The sequence below is a fragment of the Orcinus orca genome, chromosome 17 (assembly GCF_937001465.1).
Source record: "Orcinus orca chromosome 17, mOrcOrc1.1, whole genome shotgun sequence".
NCBI lineage: Eukaryota > Metazoa > Chordata > Mammalia > Artiodactyla > Delphinidae > Orcinus > Orcinus orca.
Window position 1 is genome coordinate 9,307,147 of NC_064575.1, and position 24,843 is coordinate 9,331,989.

Genomic DNA, 24,843 nt, shown 5'->3' on the forward strand with positions numbered 1-24,843 from the left:
CCTCAGTAGTTGTGGCGCACGGGCTTAGCTGCTCCGCGGCATGTGGGATCTTCCCGGACCAGGGCTCGAACCCATGTCCCCTGCATTGGCAGGCGGATTCTTAACCACTGTGCCACCCGGGAAGTCCTACCTGGCTATTTTGGATAAGTATTTTCTCTCTTCTAGTTAGCATCCAATTAGTTTTTCTATTCACTATAGTACTTAATTCAATGTACAGTGTTATTAAAAGTAGATATTTAATAGACTGATATGATTGACTTGGATAGAGAAGAGGCGAGCAGTCAATCAAGTGCTAGCTCTGGGGGAGGGGGAAGGATGGGGTGTGCCCTTGCCAACCAGAACATTAGTGGGGAGGCACTGCTGCCAATCCTTATTTTACTGCCATCATTCTAGTTCAACCTTTGTAGCTCCTAATTCCTCCACAGCATCTAGGTGGGGCAAAATTCAACACACAGGCCAGGAAGGAGTGTTTCAGACAACACCGCCTTACTAGTTTGTTGAGTTTTGGGCTTGTCTGTATGTCTGACCTGTTTCGTGAGCTACTGGCTTAATTTAGGTGGGAGACAAGATATTCTTTGCTCTAGAACGTGTTATTTCTGTAAGAAAAACATAATTTGACAAATGAAATCGTGATCTGGGCTCATAGCAGTTTCAGAATCCAATTATCTGATTTAGTGACACACTCTGGCTTTTCTCACTTCGAAGTTTTAACTTCTGAAGTATGCATGGCTTAGTTTTATGAAATTAATTTTGGGTCCCTTTCAGCATAAGAAGACAGGGGAAGATGGTATTGAACTGAGCAGCAGGAAAGCCAGTCTGCAATTGAAACGTTTAAAGAAAACACTGGCGTTTTTGTAATGGACAGCTAGATGCGATACTTTTTTCTTAACCTCTTCTGTAAGGAAAAGCAGTTTTTGAAAAAGAATGCCTAATATTCATACTTAAAAATGAAAAACAAACAGCTATAGTTTGTGTGAAAGATCTTTATTTTGTTTTGAACAATATTAAAACAAATAAATTATCGGGCAGTTCAGTAACACAATGAGCACACGTTAGAGTTAATCTTTTAAAAGGCACCTCTGGTGCAATTACAGTAAAGTAATAGAGACAATTCAATAGCTATTTATCTTGCCACCTTATAAAACTGCCCGTTCATTTTACATTGTTCTTTGAATGTTCTTCAGTGAATCGCTGCATTTCATAAAATATTCAAAGTCCTATAATGAAATGTACTTCTACTGATTGACTTATTTTAATTCTATTTACTGTCAGTAACATCACCAATGAATCATATTTAAAAGACATTTTAAAATACTATCCTTTATTCTTGTGCTAAAGTAATCATTCCTTCACAGAGTCAGAAGAAAGTGTTTTAAGCACCCAAATGTGAATGAAGTGGAACTTTGTGATGTAAACCTTCTAGGAATAAAAGTTGGGTAAACTAGAACTTTTTGTTGTTGCTATTATTTATACTTTTTAAATAGTTTTATTCTGCTGTCATTTTTAATTATACAATTTTAAATGTATGATTTTGTAAAGAAGATTTTAACATTTTTTAGAAAACAGGCATGATCTAATATTTTAAATTAAATTTATAATATAAAGTTACCTTCCCAATGCTAAATCAAAATCAAACACGTTCTCTAAAGAACATTCACAATCACTCTCAATTTTTCACAGATATACGTACAGAGAATCATAAGTATCAGCTCATCTGATTAGAATAATTTTCTTATAAAGAAAAACACCCTTTACATATTCTTTCACAAAGATACTATTGTATGATTAATGTTGAAACCCAACTAAGCTAAAAAATGTTTAACAAATTTTGTATACTGTGTTCTTTCATTTTTAAGTTTAAAATAAAATTTAAAAATTATAAAATACTATAAAAATTGTCATAAGTTGAAAGCTATATTGACATATCTTTCTCAATAAATGAATATGCTTTAACATAGCTACAGTACAAACAGCACATTTTAACTCCTGATTTTTTTTTAAGTAAATATGAATTGTAGGATTTGGCTAGAATGTTCTGATAATACAGTAAAACCCAAATTTCTTCATGCATAATCTGAAAAGTTCCAGATGTAGTTGACAGTGATTTTAAAATGTAAACATTTCCTCTCCCTTGTGTAGTTGTGTTACTGTTCAATTAAAAAATAGAGTCCACGTATACGGCAACCAAATATTATTCCACCTCTGAATCTCTATGTAGTTAACTGTATCAACATGAAGAATTTCATAGAGACCTATTGATGCTACACATAAGAGTTTATGGCGTACAGACTCTTCAATCAAAAGTTTCTATTATGCAAATATGGTAAAATAGAATTTCCCTGAGGTGAACTACCTTGCTGGCCCACAGAAATAACTATATAAAACTGTATTCAGGTTTTAATCTGAATTATAGTCTATCTGACACGCACCCAAAATGAGTGTGAATAGATTTTTATAATCAGTTGATTTGTGCTAATATTTCTTTTCAGTGGACTATTTATTCATTTATAATCAAACCAGTGTGACCAGAAAAGTTGTTTAAAATAAAACTTTTGAGAAACACAGCAAAGTGCGCATGAAAAGACACTTCAGAGATAACTTTCTTCCTGCAAAAATCAGGAACCTCTTCTATGCTTTTAAGGTATAATAATATTTAATTACTTTAAAGGTAAGGAAAGATATTTAAAAAGTAAAGAAATTTCCCAAATATCCATGTTGCTCAAGTTAGAAGATTTTTACATTGAAAAAAATCAATCGGAAAAGCATTAGTTTAATGATTCTTTTTCTTTCATTCATATAACCAGGTAGGATCTTACTCATGTATTTTTAATTAGGAAGTCTCTCACATTAAATAACTTCTTCTCCTTTAGCGGTCTGTGAAATGCTGCTGAGATAATTTTCAGACTTCATTATAAAATTTGTCCACTCCTGACAAATGTCCTCCATGGAGTATTCTTTACCACCGTATTCCACTGGAAGAATGTCTGGGAAATGCTGAAGTAACCTTTGTTTGTAATTGTCCCCATGCATATGAATCTGAAACAGCCAAAATGTTTTAGAAGGTATGCCCTCTGCCTCTCAGTATATCAGATGCATTTCCAATGGAAAATCAACACTGTAAGATAAGATGCTCTCATCACTTCTAAGATAGGAGCACATGTATAGATACTACTGATACATCCTTTATTCCTCTGCTTATGAAGCTAATAACTGTACTTATGTTTAGATTGTGCTGCTTCTGAACCTGATCAATTTACTGTTCTCTTATATTTGCATCCTTGTAACTATACAATATTTACAAAAAGCCATTCTTTTTTCTTTCAAAAGTAGATTTTTAAAACTCTAAATAAAATCATTTTATACATTCTATTCCCTAATGTACAGGTGATTCTTAGCAAAAGATTGAATATCCTGGGATGGTTCTGTAGATGATAAAAATGTTCTTCCTTTTATTAGTTCATATTAAATAAAAGCATATATCTGAGCACACAATCAGGTACGCAGGGAATAATTTATGTGGTACAGTTGACAGATAGTCTTGGCTAATAAAAAATTAAGAGAAATTATGATAGTTGTTGTGTTGAGAACTTTAAATTTTTCAACATTTTAAACTATAAAAATTGATCCTATAATGTCCTGAAGTTAAAATAAAGACTTGGAACCTTTGATTAAAAGCACATCTTATTAAAAATAAATACCTAAATACCTTTATTCATCTGCTAGGATTCATCTGTACATTCAACAATCATTTAATAAGCACCTACTATGTGCTTAGGATATGAAGACTGAAAGATGAATGAAACAAGTTTTTTGCACTCAGGAACCTTACAGTCCCAATCCTTGATTTTTTTCTGAAATGTTTGAAATATTACCAGCTAATTGAAAAGAAATTCAACCATCTCTTCAGGAAGGGAGAAATAAAATCATTCATAGAGTACTGCCAAAATGTTTAAAGGGAGAAAGTGGCTAGATTTGGTCCTCCCTGCCTTTCCCATTTTGGCAAGTCTGTTTCATGTCAATTAACTTTCATTGAAATGCTTCACTTCTCAATTTAAAATTTTTCTTCTCTTCTTGCTCATGTTCTCCTGTTTATTAGGTTCAGTTTATTGTTGTATTCGTTTTTTTGGTCCAGAATATAACCCAAAATAGAAATACTTATTTTTATGTCTGTCAACGTTCAACAGAAGATGGCCAGCTATTGTCAAGCTATACTGAAGAGAGGAAAACAAGAATAAACAAAAAAAACCCGGCTTTTATAAGAATAAAAGAATCTTCCGTCGGGGCAGTTCTTCTTGAAGACAGACAGAAATACCTACTGGAAAACCTCAAAAGAAGCTCTAGGGTCGTCATTTTCTGACCAGATGCAAGATGTTACATTTTCTTAGTATGAAAGAATATACTTTGTAACATTCCAAATATGCTGTTATCACTCACATTACCAGTATTTCTATTTAAATAGTTTTTGAGATTTAAATTGTCAATACCTTTAAAACCTATTTGTGTTCATGCATTAGATGTTGCCAACGTTTGTCTAAATAAATGCTCTAAAAATTATCCTCTACAGATTCATGCAGAAGACTGGTTGCCAGTTTGGGAACTCACACTCTATTGTCAACACTTGAAAAATCCCAAGTAATATTGATATTCACCTGAGATAAGACTCTGCAAGATAGGTAAAAAACATCAAATCGGGCTTCCCTGGTGGCGCAGTGGTTGAGAATCTGCCTGCCAATTCAGGGGACACGGGTTCGATCCCTGGTCTGGGAAGATCCCACATGCTGCGGAGCAACTAAGCCCGTGCGCCACAATTGCTGAGCCTGTGCTCTAGAGCCAGCGAGCCACAACTACTGAGCCTGCAAGCCACAACTACTGAGCCCGCATGACACAACTACTGAAGCCCACATGCCTAGAGCCCGTGCTCTGCAACAAGAGAAGCCACCACAATGAGAAGCCCACTCACCGCAACGAAGACCCAACGCAGCCAAAAATAAATCAATAAAATAAATTAATTAATTTTAAAAAACCATCAAATCTATTTGCTTTAACTAACGACATTAAGTCACATACCTTGGGTACTATGGTTTTCAGTTACACGTGTCTAATTTAAGCATGTTTATTATTTACATAGGTAATACATTCACACGGCTAGAAATCAAAACAAGATAAAAGGTCCACAGTGAGCTGTCTTGCTCCCAACAATATCCTCTGCTACCCCATCCGTACCCCTCTTTTGTTCCATATAGGTAACCACTTTGGTTGTTTCTTTGCATATCCTTTAAAAATAACTTTTATGCCAATATAACTATAGATTCTGATTTCTTCCCTTTTTATACAAAAGATAGTGTAAACACGATTCTGCATGTTCTTATTTCCCTTCACAATACATCCTGCAAATCTTACTGTGTTCCATTGTGTCGATGCATCACAGTTTATTTAACCAGTTCCCTCGTGATGAGAACTGGGTGGTTTCCCATATTTTGCTACAATGAATCCCCTTGTATATGTAATTTTGTTTATGAGCATGTATATCTGTAGGATAAAAATCCCAGAAATGTGAAGGCTGTGATTTTGATAACTATGACCACACTGCCCCCTACAGGGAATATATCATTTTGCAGTTTCACCAGCCATGTGTTAGAGGTCCAGTTTTTCCACAGCCTCACTAACTTGATTTTTCAAAACTAAAAAGAAACTTTATAAAAGTAGTTGGGTTGTTAGATAAATATTCAAAGCACTGGGACAATGCTGTGTGTGTTGGGGGGAGGGGCGGAAATAAGAGAGCAATTTTTAAATAACAAAGGAGTGGAACATTTGGTACAGAAGAATAGTGACTTGAATATGTTTTACTTACCCGTTCCTTAATTTTTTCAGTCAGAAATGGTTTAATCATGGAAAAGACAGCATGGAAAATTATTGGCTCGTTTATCAAATGGATACCACGAACTTTTAATGGAAAGGAATCCTTTGAAAATAAAGAAAATGTCTTGTTAATAACAAAGCATAAATCAATATGTAATCGTATCGACAAGCCCCTTCTTCGAACACTTGCTAAACTTACAGCAATACCTAAAGTGTGATTTTATTTTCAAAATTATTCCATCAACACAATAGCCTGCTTTATAGTTCACTGTTCCTAGCTTAAGAAAAGGTCTCTAAAAAGGTTGCACCTTGTAGTTTAGGCCAAGTATTTTAAGAAATACCTACATCTTTCATAAGCAGGACACAGAAAATATCTTCCCCAATCACATATAAATGTGCTTTTCAAAAATCAATGAGTCATTTGGATACTTAACCTTTTCCCCTCAAATTTTTATTTTGAGGAAGAAAAATCCAACTTTCATAAAAGTTGAAAGAATAGTACAATAAACACACACTTTTAAACTTTTGACACGGGTATAAGTCTTTCACATCAAAGTAATATCGGCTTTTTTCTAAGGTTTAAAATGTTAAGAATTCAAAGAAAAACCCCATCAGTATTTTCCCTACCCAAAGATGTGTTGTTAATATAGAGATTTTTCCTGCCAAGTTTCTTTCATGCAAAACCCTTTTTTTTCTTCTGCACATAGCTTTTAGAGATGTGTTATCAATTGTGATTTTTCCTTTCAGATTCTTTCTATGAATAATTTTATTTTAAACATAATTGCTAATATGCTCTCTAAATAACTTGCACCCCGTTTTGTTTCACTGACATAATACAATTTTTGTAAACATTGTGAGCTTTAATATTGATGCTATAATTCATCAAATGGATGTATCATTATTTAAGTAACGCTTTTCCTATTTCTAGACAAATAAGCTGTTTCTAATTTTTTTCTATAAAAATTGATGCTATAGGGGGCTTCCCTGGTGGTGCAGTGGCTGAGAATCCACCTGCCAATGCAGGGGACATGGGTTCGATCCCAGGTCCGGGAAGATCCCACATGCCGCGGAGCAACTAAGCCCGTGCGCCACAACTACTGAGCCCGTGCACCGAGAGCCCGTGCACCACAACGAGAGAAGCCACCGCAAAGAGAAGCCCGCGCACCACAACGAAGAGTAGCCCCCGCTCGCCGCAACTAGAGAAAGCCCGCGCGCAGCAACGAAGACCCAACACAGCCAAAAATAAATAAATTAAATAAGTAAATTTATTTTAAAAAATTGATGCTATAGTAACTATCTTTATGCATAGAAGCAATGGTGGTTCTAAGTACAGCTTTTATCTTCAGATATCCTGGATTGGAATCCCTGTTTCACTGCTGACAAAATGTATATGCTTGGGCATTGCTATGTCACCTCTCTGACATAGTAAAATAATTTGTAAGATGGAAAAATTAATAGTCATATGTCATAAGCTTTGGTGTAGCCATTAAGTGGTAATGCACTTGAAACACTTAGCAAAGTACCTGGCACACAGTAAGCTATTATTATTATACACAAAGTCTTTGCTATATTTAAGATTATTCCTTGGCTAGGTTTCCAAAAGCAGGATTACTGGGTCAAAGATGATGGCCATTTTTAAAACTTTTTTTTTTTTCCCCCCGGAAAGAACTGTATCAATCTATCAACCTGTATATCAACTGTATCAATCTGTATCAACCAAAACCTACATGACATTTTGTTGTATGATTGCTATAATTTTTTGAGTCAATTTTTAATTTAGGAAGAAAATTTTAGTGACTGAAAGATAAAATCACCACATTATTGTTTAAATATATGAATTCTGTGGTTAGAAATTTTGAACATATTTTCACAGTTTGTTGCAACATTCTTTCTTTTTGAATTAATAACACTTTACTTCCTCTTACTGTTATTGAATTCTATGTATCATTCCTAAACTTGTATTTAATTTTCTAATAAATGTACTCTCCCTTCTCTTTAACATATAACTAAGTATTGTACCGAACAGTTAAAATATACACTTACTGTAAGAACAGCAGCAATCTTCTTGGCTACAGATGGAGTCATCTGAAAAGCATGAGAAAACTGCCAGCCTTCCAAATCAAAGACAGCCTTGATTCCATTCCGTTGTGTTTCTACCTCCTGTACAATAAGCTCGGACGTGATTAGACTTACACGAAACACATCATAAGCTGTGAAAACTTTTGGGTCCCAGTGTGCTAAAAAAAAAAAAATGTAAAAAATCATATCTCAGCACTGTGTAAAGAATCAGAAAGATTTACAAAAGGAAACGAATTCTTTTTAGACTTAAAGGATCAATAGAAATAAAACACGTACAAAGATCATGAATTGAGTATCAGGTCAAATTGGTGGTCCAAGAACACGTGCCTGTTTCTCCCTCCCTCCCTCCCTCCCTCCAATCCCTAGCAAAGAACAGATTCTTAAGAGCACGGAGAAAATAAGAGAATAAATGCAGCCTGGATTTGATGGCCAGATGAAGCTACAGCCCAAACTACAGCAGGATGGAACTGCGGCTGAAGGTTGGAATACCTCTGGGTATGCTCCACGCTCGAAGGTATTGAAAATGGGAAAAGCAAGCCTCTGAATTATGAAGAATAACTAGGGCCCCATCGTAACCACAGAGGTTGCTGCTAAGGGAAATGTGCGAGGAGCAGACAGGCAGGTGGGTCTCTCTGACACCCTCCGTGACGAGCAGCGTGTAGGAGAGGCACGTCCATATAGGCTAGAAAAGTAGTGTGCGCTCGGAAGGGTAGCCAGCTCCCCACACCCAGGAAAAACAAGGAATACCTGTGCTAAGAAGAGGAGCTACTGAGTTCTTGTCCTCTCCCCTCCCCAACCAGTCCTGGGGCAGGCTGCGTCATGCAAAATTGACAGTGATGGATAGGCAAGCAGGTGATCTTTAAAAAAGATATGCAACCACTAAGAATTTTAATAGTTTTAAAGACACAGACACACAAAGAAGAGAGGATCCAAACTCAATAGACAAAGGCACTAAAACTGAAGGAAACAGCTAATAAAGCAAAAGAAACATTAAAAGAAACAAAATTGTTTCAGTGAGGAAAAAAAGATACCATAGGCTATTGTCATGAGAACAGGCTATTATGAAAAAGAATCAGTTGAGATGTTGGGAATTAAAAGATGACAATCCAAGCAAATCTCAGTTGATGGGATAAATGTCAGAAGAGACACAGCCAACGATGGAATAATGGTTTGGAACATCAAGCTGAGGAAGTCTCTCAATCTCAGCACAGAAGACGACCCAGGAGTCAATATGTATGAATAAAAAGTTAACAGACATGCAGCTAGATCCAGAAGTTTCAAAATCCAACTAATTAGAGTTCTGGAAGGCAATAATACAGAGAATAGGGAACAGAGGGGAAAGGAATAGTAACAGAAGAGAAAAATTTTCCAAAGCTGGAAATAGATGCAAATCTTCAGATTACAAGGTTCATGCAATACCTAACAAGATGAAGGGTTAAGGAAAAAAAAAGATTCATGACTAAGGAATGGTAAAATTCTAAAAATACCAAAGTTTCTGGCTTGAACAACTGGGTAGAATGGTGGTTCCATTTGTTGAGATAGGAAACACTGGAAGAAAAGTGTTTAGGAAGGAAGGATCATAGGCAGTTTTGAACACGTTAGAATGGTGACTGTGAGATGTCCAGTTGGATACAGCTGAGATCGGGAACTGGTCGTGTGGAGCTTTGGGAACAAAGAGATAATGGGGGTGAAGATACAAATCTCAGAGTTTCTGTGGTTATAGGTCTATATAGCAGGGAGTACCATGGACTTATGTTTCTCTCTGTTATGGTAGAGAGGTAAGTAGCTTAAGAAGAGGAGGCTAAGGCCAATGTCCTCAGGAATTTCGGAATTTACAGTAGAATATGTAGTGCCAGCAAAGGAGACTAAGAAGAAACAGTCAGTTTAAGTTGGAGGAAAACACCAGGAGTATGTGGCATCAGAGAAGGGAGGCAAATACCTCAAAAAAGAGGAAGAGGTTTGCTATGTAAAGAGGTCAAGTGAAATAGCACTAAACACAACCATTAGATTTGGTGAAAAGGTCACCGATGATTTGCTAAGGTCATTTCAACAGACAGGTGGCAGTGAAACCAGACCAGGGGGCGTTGAGAGGACCTGTGAGAAAATGTGGATGGTGAACATAACTAACTCTAAAAATGTGGCTGAGAATGAGGTGTGGGGAGACGGCTAGGGTGGAGGCTGGAGGGTCTTACGGGATTAAGGAGCTTTTGGATGGCTGATCCTAACAGATTTAAATGTTAATGGATAGTGTGTAATAGCAAGGAAAAATCTAGAGATGAAGAAAGAGAAGGGATAATTAGAGGTACTCCTAGAAAGGTACAGTGGAATTGCCCTTTATTTTTAAAAGCCTCAGATTCCTGGTAAGAATGTGAATAATCAGTCCATGGATAAACCAGTTCACTTGTACTGTACGACTTCAGACACTGGCTGAAAGCTATAATGGTGCAAAATATGAACAGAATGACTGAAAGTCTGCAGTTCAGAAAATAGTGACTGACTTAAATTTCTGAGCCCACCAACATAGTCGTCTAGACCTGTGCTGTCCAAATAGTCGCCATTAGCCATATGTGGCTATGTAAATTTAAATTAATTAACATTTAAAATAATTAACAGTAAATAAAATAAAAATTCAGCTTCTTAGTTGCGATAGCCACATTTCAAGTGCTCAACAGCTACATGTGGCTAGTAGCTACTGAGAACAATTTCACCATCATAGAAAGTTCTATCGGACATTGCTGGTTTAGACTCTGAGCTCCTTTAAGGCAAAAGAAAAGATTGCCGCACATTTTTAATTCCTTCTCCAGCAACTATCTAACATTTATTGAGTGCTTAGTACATACCAGGTAATTTTCTAATTATATTTTATATATACTGTATTGCAAGATTTAATGCTCACAGAAACCCTATGAGGAAAGTTTCTGCTATGCCCATTTGACAGATGAGAAGATGGAATTACAGCTGCACAGCTTTCCATGTAGCTAGACGTAGCAGAGCTGGGATTCCGACCCAGGCAGCATGCCCTAGAACCTGTGTTCCTGAGAACCATGCTCGCTGCTAAATTTTACTTTTGCTGCTGTAGTACAGTAGTGAGTCTCAAAAGGCATAAAATTATATCCTTTGGCTTATAGGCCAATAATGGCAAAATTTTAGTTTCACCTTGGGCTGTCCTGCTGGACTGGAGGAAAAGGTTCTGTGCATTTTCTCACTGCTTACACTGCACAGAGATGGTACCAGGAAAGGAGTTATGCTAACGTTCTACCCAAAAAGCTCTACCACAGATTTCCTTTTTTTAGTTCCTCCCATTAATTCAATTAAATTTAGAAAATGTATAAATATAAATGTATCCTATTCTTTCATTTTACTCATAAAACTCTTCTGAGTTTCTCCTTTCGCCCTGGAGTAACATGTTATTCTACATAACACTCAGAAGATTTGCTGTATACTCTCCTGTCTGACCGTCACTAAATTGATATGTTTTCTTGATCTTAAAATCTCTTTGAGTTAAACAGTACACTTATAAATTAATAACTGCAAGAGGCTACAGGGAGATCAGCTCGGTGCTTTGTGACCACCTAGAGGGGTGGGATAGGGAGGGTGGGAGGGAGACGCAAGAGGGAGGAGATATGGGGATGTGTGTATATGTATAGCTGATTCACTTTGTTATAAAGTAGAAACTAACACACCATTGTAAAGCAATTATACTCCAATAAAGATGTTAAAAAAAAAAAGAGGCCCTCGCTAAACAATAGAAGACTGTTGACTTCTATTAGTTAAGGTGTTTCTGATCAAAGTAGCACATTTGCTTTTTCACTATTAAGGTCTCATTTTTACTTCTTAACATGAGGAGACCCCAAAAAACCTCCAGCCAGGCATGCAGAGCCAGGATACTCGCAGAAGGAATCACCTGTAGGTTTCCATCTTGTGCTCCTGGGACCCCTGAGTAGGGTTGCTAGATAAAATATAAGAAGCCCAATTAAAGCTGAATTTCAGATAAACTGGATATATTTTTTTAGTCTAAGTATGCCCCATGCATACTAAAAAAAAGTATTCATTGTTTACCTGAAATTCAAATGTAACTGGACACTGTAGTTTTCATAAAACAGTTTCACTTGCTACATAAAACACAGATACTTCTCTAAATCTGGCAACTCTAACCCTCAGGAACTCGGGGAACCTCATGCAACTTCCTATAACACCGGTGAGGCAACGACAGGACAGAAGAGCACCTGTAATGTCTGGCTTACAGACAACGACTTCACGATTAACCCAGCTGTATTTGACACAGAAGCTGGAGCAGAAAAACAGAATCATTCTACTTAGTCTTCTGCTACCTTTTCAAGAACTGAATGCAGGATCTTCTTGCAAGACAGCCAAGTGCTGAGTTATAGGCAGGTATCTTATCTATAAGCAGGCAGGAAAAGCAAATCTATAAATATCTTTAAGTTCCCTAGAATATTTACAGATGTGAAAGTTTCCGTAAGAGGATAATTCATAAGATTCTGCTCATGAAATGTTGGTTATCTTTGTCATTCCAACCAGGCCAGGAAAGGATGCTGGGGACAGTGTGAACCCTCCGTTTCGTGCCATTTTTAATCACACACAGGTCGAAGGGAGGGGCAGAAGTTATAGGTTTCCAGCCTCCAGGAAACACTAGGAAGACCTAGGGGTGAAAAGAGGAAGCAGTGAAAAGAAAGAGCGGGGGCTTCCCTGGTGGCGCAGTGGTTGAGAGTTCGCCTGCCGATGCAGGGGACGCGGGCTCGTGCCCCGGTCCAGGAAGATCCTACATGCCGCGGAGCGGCTGGGCCGGTGAGCCATGGCCGCTGAGCCTGCGCGTCCGGAGCCTGTGCTCCGCAACGGGAGAGGCCACAGCAGCGAGAGGCCCGCTTACCGCAAACAAACAAACAAAAAAAAGAAAGAGGGGAACGTGGAACAGGGGTTCTTTAACACTTGCCTGGGTGCTGCTTCCCACGGCCCCTTCCTCCCCTTCCTCCACCTGGAGAATGAGCCCCTCGCTCCGCAGCCTGGGGCAGGACCCAACCACCGTTCACTCTGTCACTCACTCCAAAAATATCTCATAAATACCTACCATGTGCCACGCCCTGGTTTCGGTGCTTGGGAAACATCAGCGAACAGAACACAGACAAAATCTATGCTCTCGTGGAGCTTGTATTATTATAGTTCAGAATTCTTATTTGAATTTTTGAAACACTTTACCTTGATCTTTTTTACCTTTTCCACCTATTTCTCTTCTCTGTTTTCTTTTCCTCTTACTTTATATAGTTAACTGTGTGGAAGAATGGAAGTAGGATTTTCATTGGTTTTGGATAATTTTCTAACAACGGCCAGTTTTATTCTATTTGGGGGACCTTAAAGACTAAATGAGGGATGTCCCTGGCAGTCCAGTGGTTAAGACTCCAGGTTTCCAATGCAAGGGGCGCGGGTTCGATCCCTGGTTGGGGGACTAAGATTCCACATGCCACACAGCGCAGCCAAGAAAATATAAAAAATAAAAATTAAAAAAAAATTTTTAAAAAGACTAAATGAAACCCAAGTTAAAACCTAAAAAGCTAAATTCTTAAATATGAACTCATGGAAGCTTCCGATATGGCAGTCAAGAAAAATAAAAAAGAGGAAGTGCTGTGTGTGACCTACCAATTCTGTAAATCAGAACTTTGCTGCCAGTGGGGTCTCGGGCTCTCAGGACGCCGACGTAGCCGGCCTTCAGAAGGCCAAGAACGCTTCTAGGATGGAGATCTGCACTTATTTCTGGACATTCTGCTCTCCACTTATAGTAGTTTTCCAGTAACTGGAAAATAAAATAAAACTTATCTACAGATAGCATACATGGTAAGCATTTTGTAAGAGCAATAGGAAAGTCTTGGCATTATGTAGGGCCCTTGCCATGTATTATGTCAGGATTCTAACCTGGGTTATCTTTTTAGCTGTAAAAGCTAAAAGCACGCTTCATGCAGGATCTCAGGTGATAGGAGTTAGTCACAAATTCAAAGTTGAGGAATTTTTATTTGTCTCCTGTGATAAAGAGTCTCCCAAAGATAGCTGTCAACAATGCCTCCCCTCCTGGTGTGCACATGTCATTCCTTCCACCAGCAGGTGGAGTCCATTTGATTCCTTCCTCTTGAAGCTGAGCTGGCCTCCTGTCTCGCTTTGATGGAAGTGACACCGTGCTTGGTTAAGAAGCCTGAGACCTTCTCTTTTTGCTTTTTGGGATCCAGAGACCATGTAGGATTATTAAATAATGAATCTCTGCAGAGAGAGGCCCTGGAACGTGAGAAGCCATCTCAGATAGCCTGACCTCAGCCATGGTCCCATCTCATGCAACGTGGAGCACAGACGAACCATCCCCGCTGAGCCCTGCCCAAAGTGGCGCATTACAATAAACAGCCGTGGTTTAAGCCGCTAAATTCGGGGTTGGTTTGTTACTTAGCGATAGAAGGCTGAAACATCCACCTTTTAGTCTTTGTGAATAAGGAAGAAAAGAAATCAAGCAGATGAATTAACTCTACAAATGTTTTTGAGCATCTGCAATGTTCCACACACTTAGTGAGGCACTTGAGGTATAGCAGTGGGCAGAATAAAATCCCTGCTCTCTTTGGACCTCACCGGTTGGTGACAGCTGGATCATACAGGCCATGCTATGTAGTGAAGAGCTTGATTCGCAGGCTGCTGCTGCTTCAGGAAAACCTTGACTCCACCACCTACTATCCATTCGGTCTTGGCATGTATTTAACTGCTCTGAGGTCATGTTTTCTCAACATGTGTCTTGCAGGGTGCTGGGTAAAGCATACATGGGCATAACGCGTGGTAGTCAGCCTTGCTGCTCTCTTAATAGGGAAAGTTATTTAGATTAATTGCTCATCCAAGCTTTTAGTGCAGGTTTATATTAAAGATAACTAAAAATTTTTGGTTTTTATTTTCTCTCCTAGAAAAAAGATACAAAGGAACATTTCTATACCGTACTAACAGAAAACAACAAAAATCGACCTTGTTAACGGTGGTATACACTCGGATAGCCTGTGGAACAGTCTGCCTGTAGGTCTTGGCAAAATATGGTTTGAAAGCACCGCATTTTCTTTTTTTTTCCAAAAAAACCACCAATAATGGTTACTCTGCATTTACAAATAATACAAACATTGCCAGTGTATTGTGGAGAATACTGACATCAAATTACAGTTAAAATTTATTATATTTCAATTTACCTTTCCATGATTTTCAGCATTCTCAGTTTTTCTAAAACGACAGTATATTTGTTTTGAGTTTAAAGAGATCTATTAGCAATGTGGAATCAAAGTTCAGATGAAAGGAAAGGACAAATTTTGCATTTGAGAGTCACTGGAATGAACATGAGAACTGTAATCATGAAGTAGTCATGATCTGCAGGAGAAACTGCAAAAACAAGTTTAAAAAACCAAGTAAAGGGTGAAATTCCAAGCCTTGGGGGACGTCAACGGCTGGGAATGGCTGGAGGAAGAGAGGATCTGGTTGGACCACAGGAGATCTGGCACCACAATGTACAGAAGGGAGGGAAAGGCATCTGTGTTGCTCTACTCCCCACTTCTTTCTCTCTGATACTGTTTCCCTCTCTTTCTCTTTCTTTCTTCCTGTCATTTCTGCATTTAAGAAACTTTCCCTAACTGTTAAAAAAAAAGAGAATGTTACTAAGAGTTAAATGCAACAGAGAGGTTAGAAAGAAAAAAAGTCAGTAAATTTGCCAACAAAGAAATAATTGGTGACCTAAATAGCAGATTCCAAAAGCAGTAAGAAAAAAAGACACCTTGTAGATCCTGATATATTCATTCTCTTCTATAAGATGAATTTCTCTTCCTTCTCCTTTCTTAGGGGGCATCAGAGTAAGTGTTACTAGCATTTTTAATGTTCATTACTTTTTTCATAGTTCCCTCAGATGGAAAACTAGTCTTTTTAATTCTAATTCAAGCAAAACACCAGAAGCAGCATAGGAGCTCCAATACAGAAATAACAATTTTATTTTCCCGTGGAATAATAAAAGTTATAGCTTCATTAACACGGATCTTTTGGGGGCTTCCCTGGTGGCGCAGTGGTTAAGAATCCATCTACCAATGCAGGGGACACGGGTTCAAGCCCTGATCTGGGAAGATCCCACATGTCATGAAGCAACTAAGCCCGTGCGCCACAACTACTGAGCCTGTGCTCCAGCGCCCATGAGCCACAACTACTGAGCCCATGCGCCACAACTCCTGAAGCCTGCACACCTAGAGCCCGTGCTCCACAACAAGAGAAGCCACCGCAATGAGAAGCCCACACACCGCAACAAAGAGTAGCCTCCCCTCGCTGCAACTAAAAGAAAGCCCGCACAGCAACGAGGACCCAACGCAGCCAAAAATAAATAAATTTATTTTTTTTTTAAAAAGGGATCTTTTAGGGAATAGAGGCAGGTTCCTCAGCTTATTGATCTTTGCAGAGTGCTGGGCACTTAGGAGATAGGTACATGTGTTGAACGAAAGAATAAATTAATACATGATTAAACCAGCTGGATCCACATGCTTGAAAAAAATGACTTTCATAAAGATGCACAAATTGCCCTCATACTTTTGACACTTGACTTTTGCAAACTGAAGGCTCTACACCCGGATCTTTGATTATTACTTTTCCACTGATAAATACATTCAAAAGTCTGGTTGACATAAATAAATTATGTAAATGACGTAAACTGCTACCGAGCAATTCTCCAACAAACCACATAAAGTCCACGGCAGAAATAAAACTGCCTGCGGGTGAATATTCATTACCGAAAGGCACCTGTTTTGTACCACCACTAGCAATAAATAAATATAAAAAGTTACAGCTTATTTTAACTCTGCTTTGTAACAGAGTAGGTTTCTCCTTACATTTTTCGTGTACTTTCCAACAAAATTACAACCATATTTGTGCCACTTTTCTGGGGTTTAATAGCATCATTTCAATTCCCGCTCTCGAACATTCTAAGAGGTAACTATTGTTACCCCATTTTATTGGTAAGAAAACTAAACTGGAAGAAATTACACATTTGTTTCAGGGTAGTAGCTACCAGGAGCAGAGCGGAGTCTGAAACTGACACTTAATTCAGTGAGTTTTACAAAAGAAGCTGCATTTAGTGGGAAATGAGCAGGGAGTGTCAGTGGAATTTTGAAAACACTGAAGTATTTAGGAAAACTATAAAAATAATTAAAGAATAAAAAACGTATCACATAGAGCAAAAATATAAGGAGGAATATTCACATGTGACAGATAAGACTCTATATATTCACAAGAATATATAGAATAGACAGAGGTTAACGGTTGTTTTAAACAGATGGGGCAAGTAGAGTTCACTTGAGAGTGCAGGCTCCCCTGAGCTCAGCTCAAGTTCAAATTCTTGCTCTACCCCTTCATAACTGCGATTTAGGATAGTTACTTACTCGTTACATCTCAGTTTCTTCTAAAATGAGAAAATAGTGAGATAATCCATGTAAACACTACTTACCAAAGTAGCTGGTACTCCCAAAGTTATTAGAATTCACAAAAGTCACTAATTTGTTATAATTTCAAATACAAAAACTAGAATAATGAGAAACTTCATTAAAACTGAGGGACTGGGCTTCCCTGGTGGCACAGTGGTTGAGAGTCCGCCTGCCGATGCAGGCGACATGGGTTCGTGCCCCGGTCGGGGAAGATCCCACATGCCGTGGAGCGGCTGGGCCCGTGAGCCATGGCCGCTGAGCCTGCGCGTCCGGAGCCTGTGCTCCGCAACAGGAGAGGCCACAACAGTGAGAGGCCCGCGTACCGCAAAAAAAAAAAAAAACTGAGGGACTTATCAAGGTTTCTTCATAGACTAAAACTACAGGGCTTTCATATTTTAAATAAAGGACTGTAACTGAATTCACTGCCTCTGTGGAGGAAAATGAAAAAACAGTTTCATACTCTTAACTCTCCCTTTTTCCTTTCAAGTTGGCAGAAAAATAGGGCAAAGAGTTCACAGAAACTTGATTCCCATCCCGTAGATTTGGACACAGTCCTTAGCCAGCTCCTCAAGGACATGATGCAATGAAAACAATTCAGGAAAACAAATAATACAGGAAAAAAATATACAACACAGAGGCTGGAGGTCAATTTTATTTTATCTTCTATTTAGACATGCTCCGGACGCGCAGGCTCAGCGGTCATGGCTCACGGGCCCAGCTGCTCCGCGGCATGTGGGATCTTCCTGGACCGGGGCACGAACCCGTGTCCCCTGCATCGGCAGGCGGACTCCCAACCACTGTGCCACCAGGGAAGCCCTAGACGTTACTTTTTTTAATTGGAGTAGAGTTGCTTTACAATGTTGTGTTAGTTTCTACTGTACAGCAAAGTGAATCAATTATACATATACATATATTTATTATTTTTTAGATTTTCTTCCCATTTAGGTCACCACAGATAACAGTAGAGTTCCCTGTGCTATACAGTAGGTTCTCATTAGTTATCTATTTTATACATAGTAGACATTATTTTAAAAAAGTAACCAAAATGGGGACTTCCCTGGTGGCACAGTGGTTAAGAATCCACTTGCCAATGCAGGGCACATGGGTTCGAGCCCTGGTCTGGGAAGATCCCACATGTCGCGGAGCAACTAAGCCCATACGCCGCAACTACTGAGCCTGCGCTCTACAGCCCGTTGAGCCACAACTACTGAGCCCGTGTGCCACAACAAGAGAAACCACCACAATGAGAAGCCCGCGCACCGCAACTAGAGAAAAGCCTGCACGCAGCAATGAAGACCCAACGCAGCCAAAAATAAAATAAACTTAAAAAAATTTTTTTTAAAAAAGTAACCAAAATGAAATCTGTAAATCATACACTTTTAATTGTTAGTTACCTATAAATGTTTAATACCCCATTAGAGCTACACTTCTCATTGGACCTGAGATTGTGTCTTCATATCTAGTAGCTGCTGAGTAAGTATGAGGAGAGCTTAGTAGACATCTGATAAAAGAAAAGAAATAGGTAGGCTCCTATTTCATTCCTAATGTCAAAATGAAGTGCAGTAGATCGACAACTCCAACATAAAAAAGAGAAGTCATAAATTACTAGAGAAAAATTTGCAGAAGGGAAGAGCTTATGAAACTAGAAGCAATCACAGAACAATCAAATCAATACATTTGATTACATAAAAACTTTAAAATTCTTCACAGAAAGAAAATAGCATTAACGATGTCAAAAGACGAACCGCAAACTAGGACAACAGCCTATTTTCTTTAATACACGAAGATATGAATAAAATGTTTTATATTTTATGTAAACAACGTGGAAGAAAATAGCAAAACAAGCAGTTAATTAGAAAGGAATTTAAAAATGTTAAATATATGAAAGATGATTAACCTCACTTGTAATTAAATAAATGCATATTATAATAATAATGAGAACCAGTTCCTCATTATTATTATAGTAATGAGAACCAGTTCCTAGCAGGTCGACACACAGATCATAAATTTGGTGACACAGCATGGGTGATAATATGGGGAAAGACACCATTATGTATTGATAATATAGAAGTGATAAAATAAGTGCAAACACTTTGGAGGACAGTTGGTCTATTCATCAACACTGAAAATGCACATTGCACTTCATCCAGCAATTGTGCAAGTTCAACTTATCCTATAAGGATTTTCCTATTTTTGTATTGATACAATGAAAAAGACATACTAGAATACCCAGTTGGTGTGGAAGAAACCCTATTTGTCTTGGTTTCTGTGTTTTGTGAACTGTCAAGCAAATTGTAGAAATTCAAAAAATAATCGTTGAATGAAGGAATGAACAGCATGCACGGCAGCATTGCCAATGTCTGATGACAACTCCTACGTCCAATACAGGAGACTGGTTAATACATTTTAATGTAATAAATTGAGACAATGCAATAGTACACAGCCCCCAAAAGAATAAGACACATGCTGAAACAGATTCATCTCTATGATAAATTATGTTAAAAAGGCAAAATGTAAAACACATACATATGCTTGTGCGACTGTAGATTATACCTGGAAAGGTAAGAGACAGGTAACAGTAACTGCCACTGGGTAGGAGGCTGGCAAGCTAAGGTCTGGGGTGAGGAATTTTTTCCCTTAGAAAGTTACTTTTAGGAACTTGCTTTGCATTCTTTACTATTTATGGATTTTTTTTTTTTTTTACCGTCTGTACTTCTTACTTTTTCAATTAAAAATTAGTTACCAACAACAAAAATCTTCATACTGAGACAGCTGGGACTCTGCACTCTAATACTTCCTCTGCCTCCTAGCTCGCCGCGTGACACTGAGCGAGCCACTTGGAGAAAGGGCTAGATCAAGTTCAACTGCTGAGCACTTCCTACGTGCCAGGCTCTGTGCTGGGTACGTCCTGTTCCGTTAAACTGGTTAATGTTCAGTCCTGGAAACCAGTCATCGCGGGAGGCCCTTTCACCGTTATTTAACAGGTGAGGATGCTGAGTCCAAAGTGAGAACTCAAGGTCGTACCCCTCTTTCTGATTCCTGTCTTCCCACCACCCTGCTCTCAACCAGCTGTCATAACACACCTGGAGCCACAAAAGAAGTGCCGGGCTTCCCTGGTGGCGCAGTGGTTGAGAGTCCGCCTGCCGATGCAGGGGACACGGGTTCGTGCCCCGGTCCGGGAGGATCCCACGTGCCGCGGAGCGGCTGGGCCCGTGAGCCATGGCCGCTGAGCCTGCGCGTCCGGAGCCTGTGCTCCGCAACGGGAGAAGGCGCAACTGTGAGAGGCCCGAGTACCAAAAAAAAAAAAAAAAAAAAAAAAAAAGAAGCGCCTCATCCGCATCCCCCCACTCAGAACACTCTGGACTGCTTTACCGTCTCGACACTTCAGTGTTACTATTAATAATACTCTTTTGCTAGGATTTGGCTTTAGATCTTCAGTTTTACTGGCAATTTCATTTCCCCCACCAAACGTCGAGTTACCTGCTAAGATGGAATAACTCTAGGCTTCCCACTTTTCAGCTGTCATTTTCTATCTCACCCGCTCTGCCGCGGAAAGTGAAGCATTTCCCCCAAACTTTATAGGTTCGGGAGACTCGTGCAGGGCAGAGTTCCAGTGCTTGGGGTCAAATGGGCCCTCTCCCTAGAAGGTTCCAGCTTTTTTCGAGGTTTCCCGTTTCCACGACCCAGAGAAACTGCAAGGACCAGCGCGGGAATCCTCAGAGCTCCCGCTTCCGCCGCGCGGTGCGCTCCGGCCGCGTCCCCGCCGAGGTCCGGCCGGCGAGCCGGGCGTCGGCGAGGGTCCGGGCCCAGCCGCGGCTTACCGGCCCGTCCCCCGGGTGCGGCCCGGCGGGGAGAACCCCTTACCCGCCAGGCCAGGTCCAGATCGAAGTCCCGGGCGCGCAGGAACCGCAGCAGGAAGGCGTCGCTGAGCGGCCGCCGCGCCAGCCGAGCGCCCGCTTCCCCAGCCCGGCGCCGCAGCTCGGCCAGGCTGGGCTGCAGCAGCGGCGAGTGGTCTGGCAGCCCGTTGAGCTGCGCCCCCGCCACCGGCCCCGGCCGCGCCTCCGCCATGCCCGCCGCCCCGCTCCCGCCGCTGCCCGGGCGCCGGGGAGAGGTCGGGCCCGCCTCCGCCCCTCCTCCGCGGGCAGCCCGCGCACGCCCCCCGCCCGCCCCGCCTGCAGGGGTGTGCCCGGCCGCTCCTTACGCGGAACCATGTGGCAGCCCCGACGTGCTCAGCGTTCTGGAAGCTCCAGGTCGGAACCCCAGCTTTCCCAGTAAGGAAGGCACTGATGTTCGACGTCAAGGGGAAGATGACAAAGTTTGTTTGCCTTAGTTGATTGTGATTGGTTGGGATGTGTTTTTTGTTTTTTGTTTTGCGGTACGCGGGCCTCTCACTGTTGCGGCCTCTCCCGTTGCGGAGCACAGGCTCCGGACGCGCAGGCTCAGCGGCCATGGCTCACGGGCCCAGCCGCTCCGCGGCATGTGGGATCTTCCTGGACCCGGGCACGAACCCGCGTCCCCTGCATCAGCAGGCGGACTCTCAACCACTGCGCCACCAGGGAAGCCCTTTTTAGGTTTTTTTTTTTTTGGGGGGGGGGAGATGTTTTAAGAATAGTCTGCTAGCGTACTTTGCTTTTTCCCCTCCCGCCCTTCCTTCCTTCCTCCCTCCCTCCTCCCTTCCTTCCTTCCTTCCTCCCTTCCTTCCTTCCTCCCTTCCTCCCTTTCTTCCTTCCCTCCTTGTCCTGGAGATGGAAGGAGCCTTAGAACCACCACTTCACGTCTTGGTGGCAGGCTCGCCGCGGAGCCCTTCTCCCTACCCCTTCCGCTTCACACCGACTCCTCACCTCAAACTGTGTTACAACAGTGGTTTCCAAAATACACATCCCAAAATGGCACCTTCACCGACTCACTGCTTTTCCCCTTCCTCCCAATCCAGGCAAAGTCTTCTCAGTTCTTGGCACTTTACTCTGTTAGTGACATATACCAATAAATGACTAGTAAGTGCCAAAAACAAATCTTTCTAAACACTCTATACTTCCTCTGTTATGCTTCACCACCATGTCTAGTCCCTCAACAGAGAGTCCAGAATCCTTATGTGACCTCATCTAAGTGATCCTGGGTAATGAAGACGGAGCAGGAAAGTGATGTGGAAGCCAGAAAGGTCGTTAAATTGGTCTTTTTCTTGATCTCTGCCCTATCCCAGAGTTGACCTGTTTCCCCAAGGGGGAACCCATGAGACGAATTATTATTGAATATATAGTATGTGACAGGTAAATACTAGAATCGCACAAATAAAACCAAATCTTTGCCTTTAAGATGTCCAGTGGCAGGTGCCATTTCATTCATGAAAAGAATAGTTATTAAGCAGCTTCTGTGTCCAGAACTTGTTCCAGGTACCGAGGGTCCACCAGCAAACAAAACAGACAAAACCCTCATCTTGGGGGCTTTGATTCTTGTGGAGGGAGATAGACAAGGAATGAGATAAACAAGCAATAAAAGAGAATATGAGAGGTGGTGATAAGTGCTCTGGGAAAACATAAAGCTGTGAAGAAGGATAGCACCTACAGTGGTGTTTGAATCAACACCTGCAAGGGGTGAGTAGGCTGGACCAGGGATAGCCTGGACTAGGGATGGGGGGCGGGGTGGGGGGGACGGGTGGAGCAGGCTTGGGAAGCCAGCGGAATAAATCATCAGAATCCAGTAAATAAGCTGTGGTACTTACTTAAATGAGGGCTAGAGATTCCAAGCTTTGATTTTTACTTGGAGTGAGATGGAAAGCTACTGGAGTAAAGGCTTACAATTCAACATGAAAACTGTCATGAAAGAGGCAGAGAGAAAGTGCTGTAGAGAACACAGAGGAAGCCTTCCTGACTCTGCCTAGGAGATCTGGGAAGGCTTCATGAAGATGGGACATTTGCTTGGGCTTAGTGGACGCATTGGGAAAGTATGCCAGGTGAGGGCGAGAGGGGGAGATCAGGAAGAAAGTACTGGCCAAAAGGTGTAGACTGTGCAAAGCCTTACTTGGAGCTCTGACTAATGAAAACTACAAGGGAAGCCAGTCTTTTCTAGTAGAAGAAAGAGTATACATAGCATATTTTCTTCTCTTTCAAATTTTTTAACACATTTTTCTACTTGTTCTTAGTAATTAGCATCTGCTATTTTGAAATAGGGCAGGAAGTTTAGTGAGAGGGACTTCCCTGGCAGTCCAGTGGTTAAGACTCCATGCTCCCAATGAAGGGGGCGTGGGTTCGATCCCTGGTCGGAGAACTAACATCTTGCAAGCCATTCAGCATGGCCAAAAAAAAAAAAAAAAAAAAAATGTTCAGTGAGAGGTCATGGACATAGCTATAGTATCATGGCTATAACATCCTTTTTTGGAAGTGAGCTATATGGGGTATGGAGTCCAATTTGGTTAGGTCTGCACTGGTAAAACTCTTATAAGATAAGCACAAAAGAAGGTTTATTGATTGATTGAGATTGATCAGCATTAAACTCAGTGAAAATGGAACCAACATGGAGCCCAGATGGCTGTGAGAGACGGCTCCTAATAGCCAAGAGGTACAGTGGTAGCGGGGCATATCTGTGACCAAAATGTGAAGCAGTTCCAGTGCCTACAGTTAGTACCATTGAAGAAAGAGGAAAAGAGAAAGAAAAATAGATGGAGAAGTGGTAGAGTAGACTCCTACAGGAAATCTTGATTACTTTCTTTTTATAGATCTTTATTGGAGTATAATTGCTTCACAGTACTGTGTTAGTTTCTGTTGTACAACATTGTGAATCAGCCATATGCATATGTATATCCCCATATCCCCTCCTTCTTTCGTCTCCCTCCCACCCTCCCTATCCCACCCCTCTAGGTGGTCACAAAGCATCAAGTGGATCTCCCTGTGCTATGTTGCTTCTTCCCACTAGCTATCTATTTTACATTTGGTAGTGTATATATGTTGCTGCTACTCACTTCACCCCAGCTTCCCCCACCCCTCTCCGTGTCCTCAAGTCCATTCTCTATGTCTACATCTTTATTCCTGCCCTGCCACTAGGTTCATCAGTACCATTTTTTTTTTTTAGATTCCATATATATGTGTTAGCATACGGTATTTGTTTTTCTCTTTCTGACTTACTTCACTCTGTATACAAATAACTCAATTTCGTTTCTTTTTATGGATGAGTAATATTCCATTGTATATATGTGCCACATCTTCTTTATCCATTCATCTGTCAGTGGACATTTAGGTTGCTTCCATGTCCTGGCTATTGTAAATAGTGCTGCAATGAACATTGGGGTGCATGTGTCTTTTTGAATTATGGTTTTCTCAGGGTATATGCCCAGTAGTGGGACTGCTGGGTCATATGGTTGTTCTATTTTTAGGTTTTTAAGGAACCTCCATACTGTTCTCCAAAGTGGTTGTATCAACTTACATTCCCACCAATA

The 24,843-nt window shown here is 40.5% G+C and overlaps 1 protein-coding gene across 1 annotated transcript; it reads right to left on the reverse strand.

The window, feature by feature from the left end:
* Positions 1–963: 963 nt before the first annotated feature.
* TTPA (alpha tocopherol transfer protein) lies at positions 964–21,513 on the reverse strand. Its single transcript, XM_004274977.3, has 5 exons — positions 21,279–21,513; positions 13,591–13,744; positions 7,903–8,096; positions 5,852–5,962; positions 964–3,036 (listed from the first exon to the last, which is right to left on the reverse strand). The coding sequence occupies exons 1-5, from the start codon at positions 21,480–21,482 to the stop codon at positions 2,848–2,850; spliced, it is 852 nt and encodes a 283-aa protein (XP_004275025.1). The 5' UTR covers positions 21,483–21,513; the 3' UTR covers positions 964–2,847.
* Between the last annotated feature and the right edge of the window lie 3,330 nt (positions 21,514–24,843).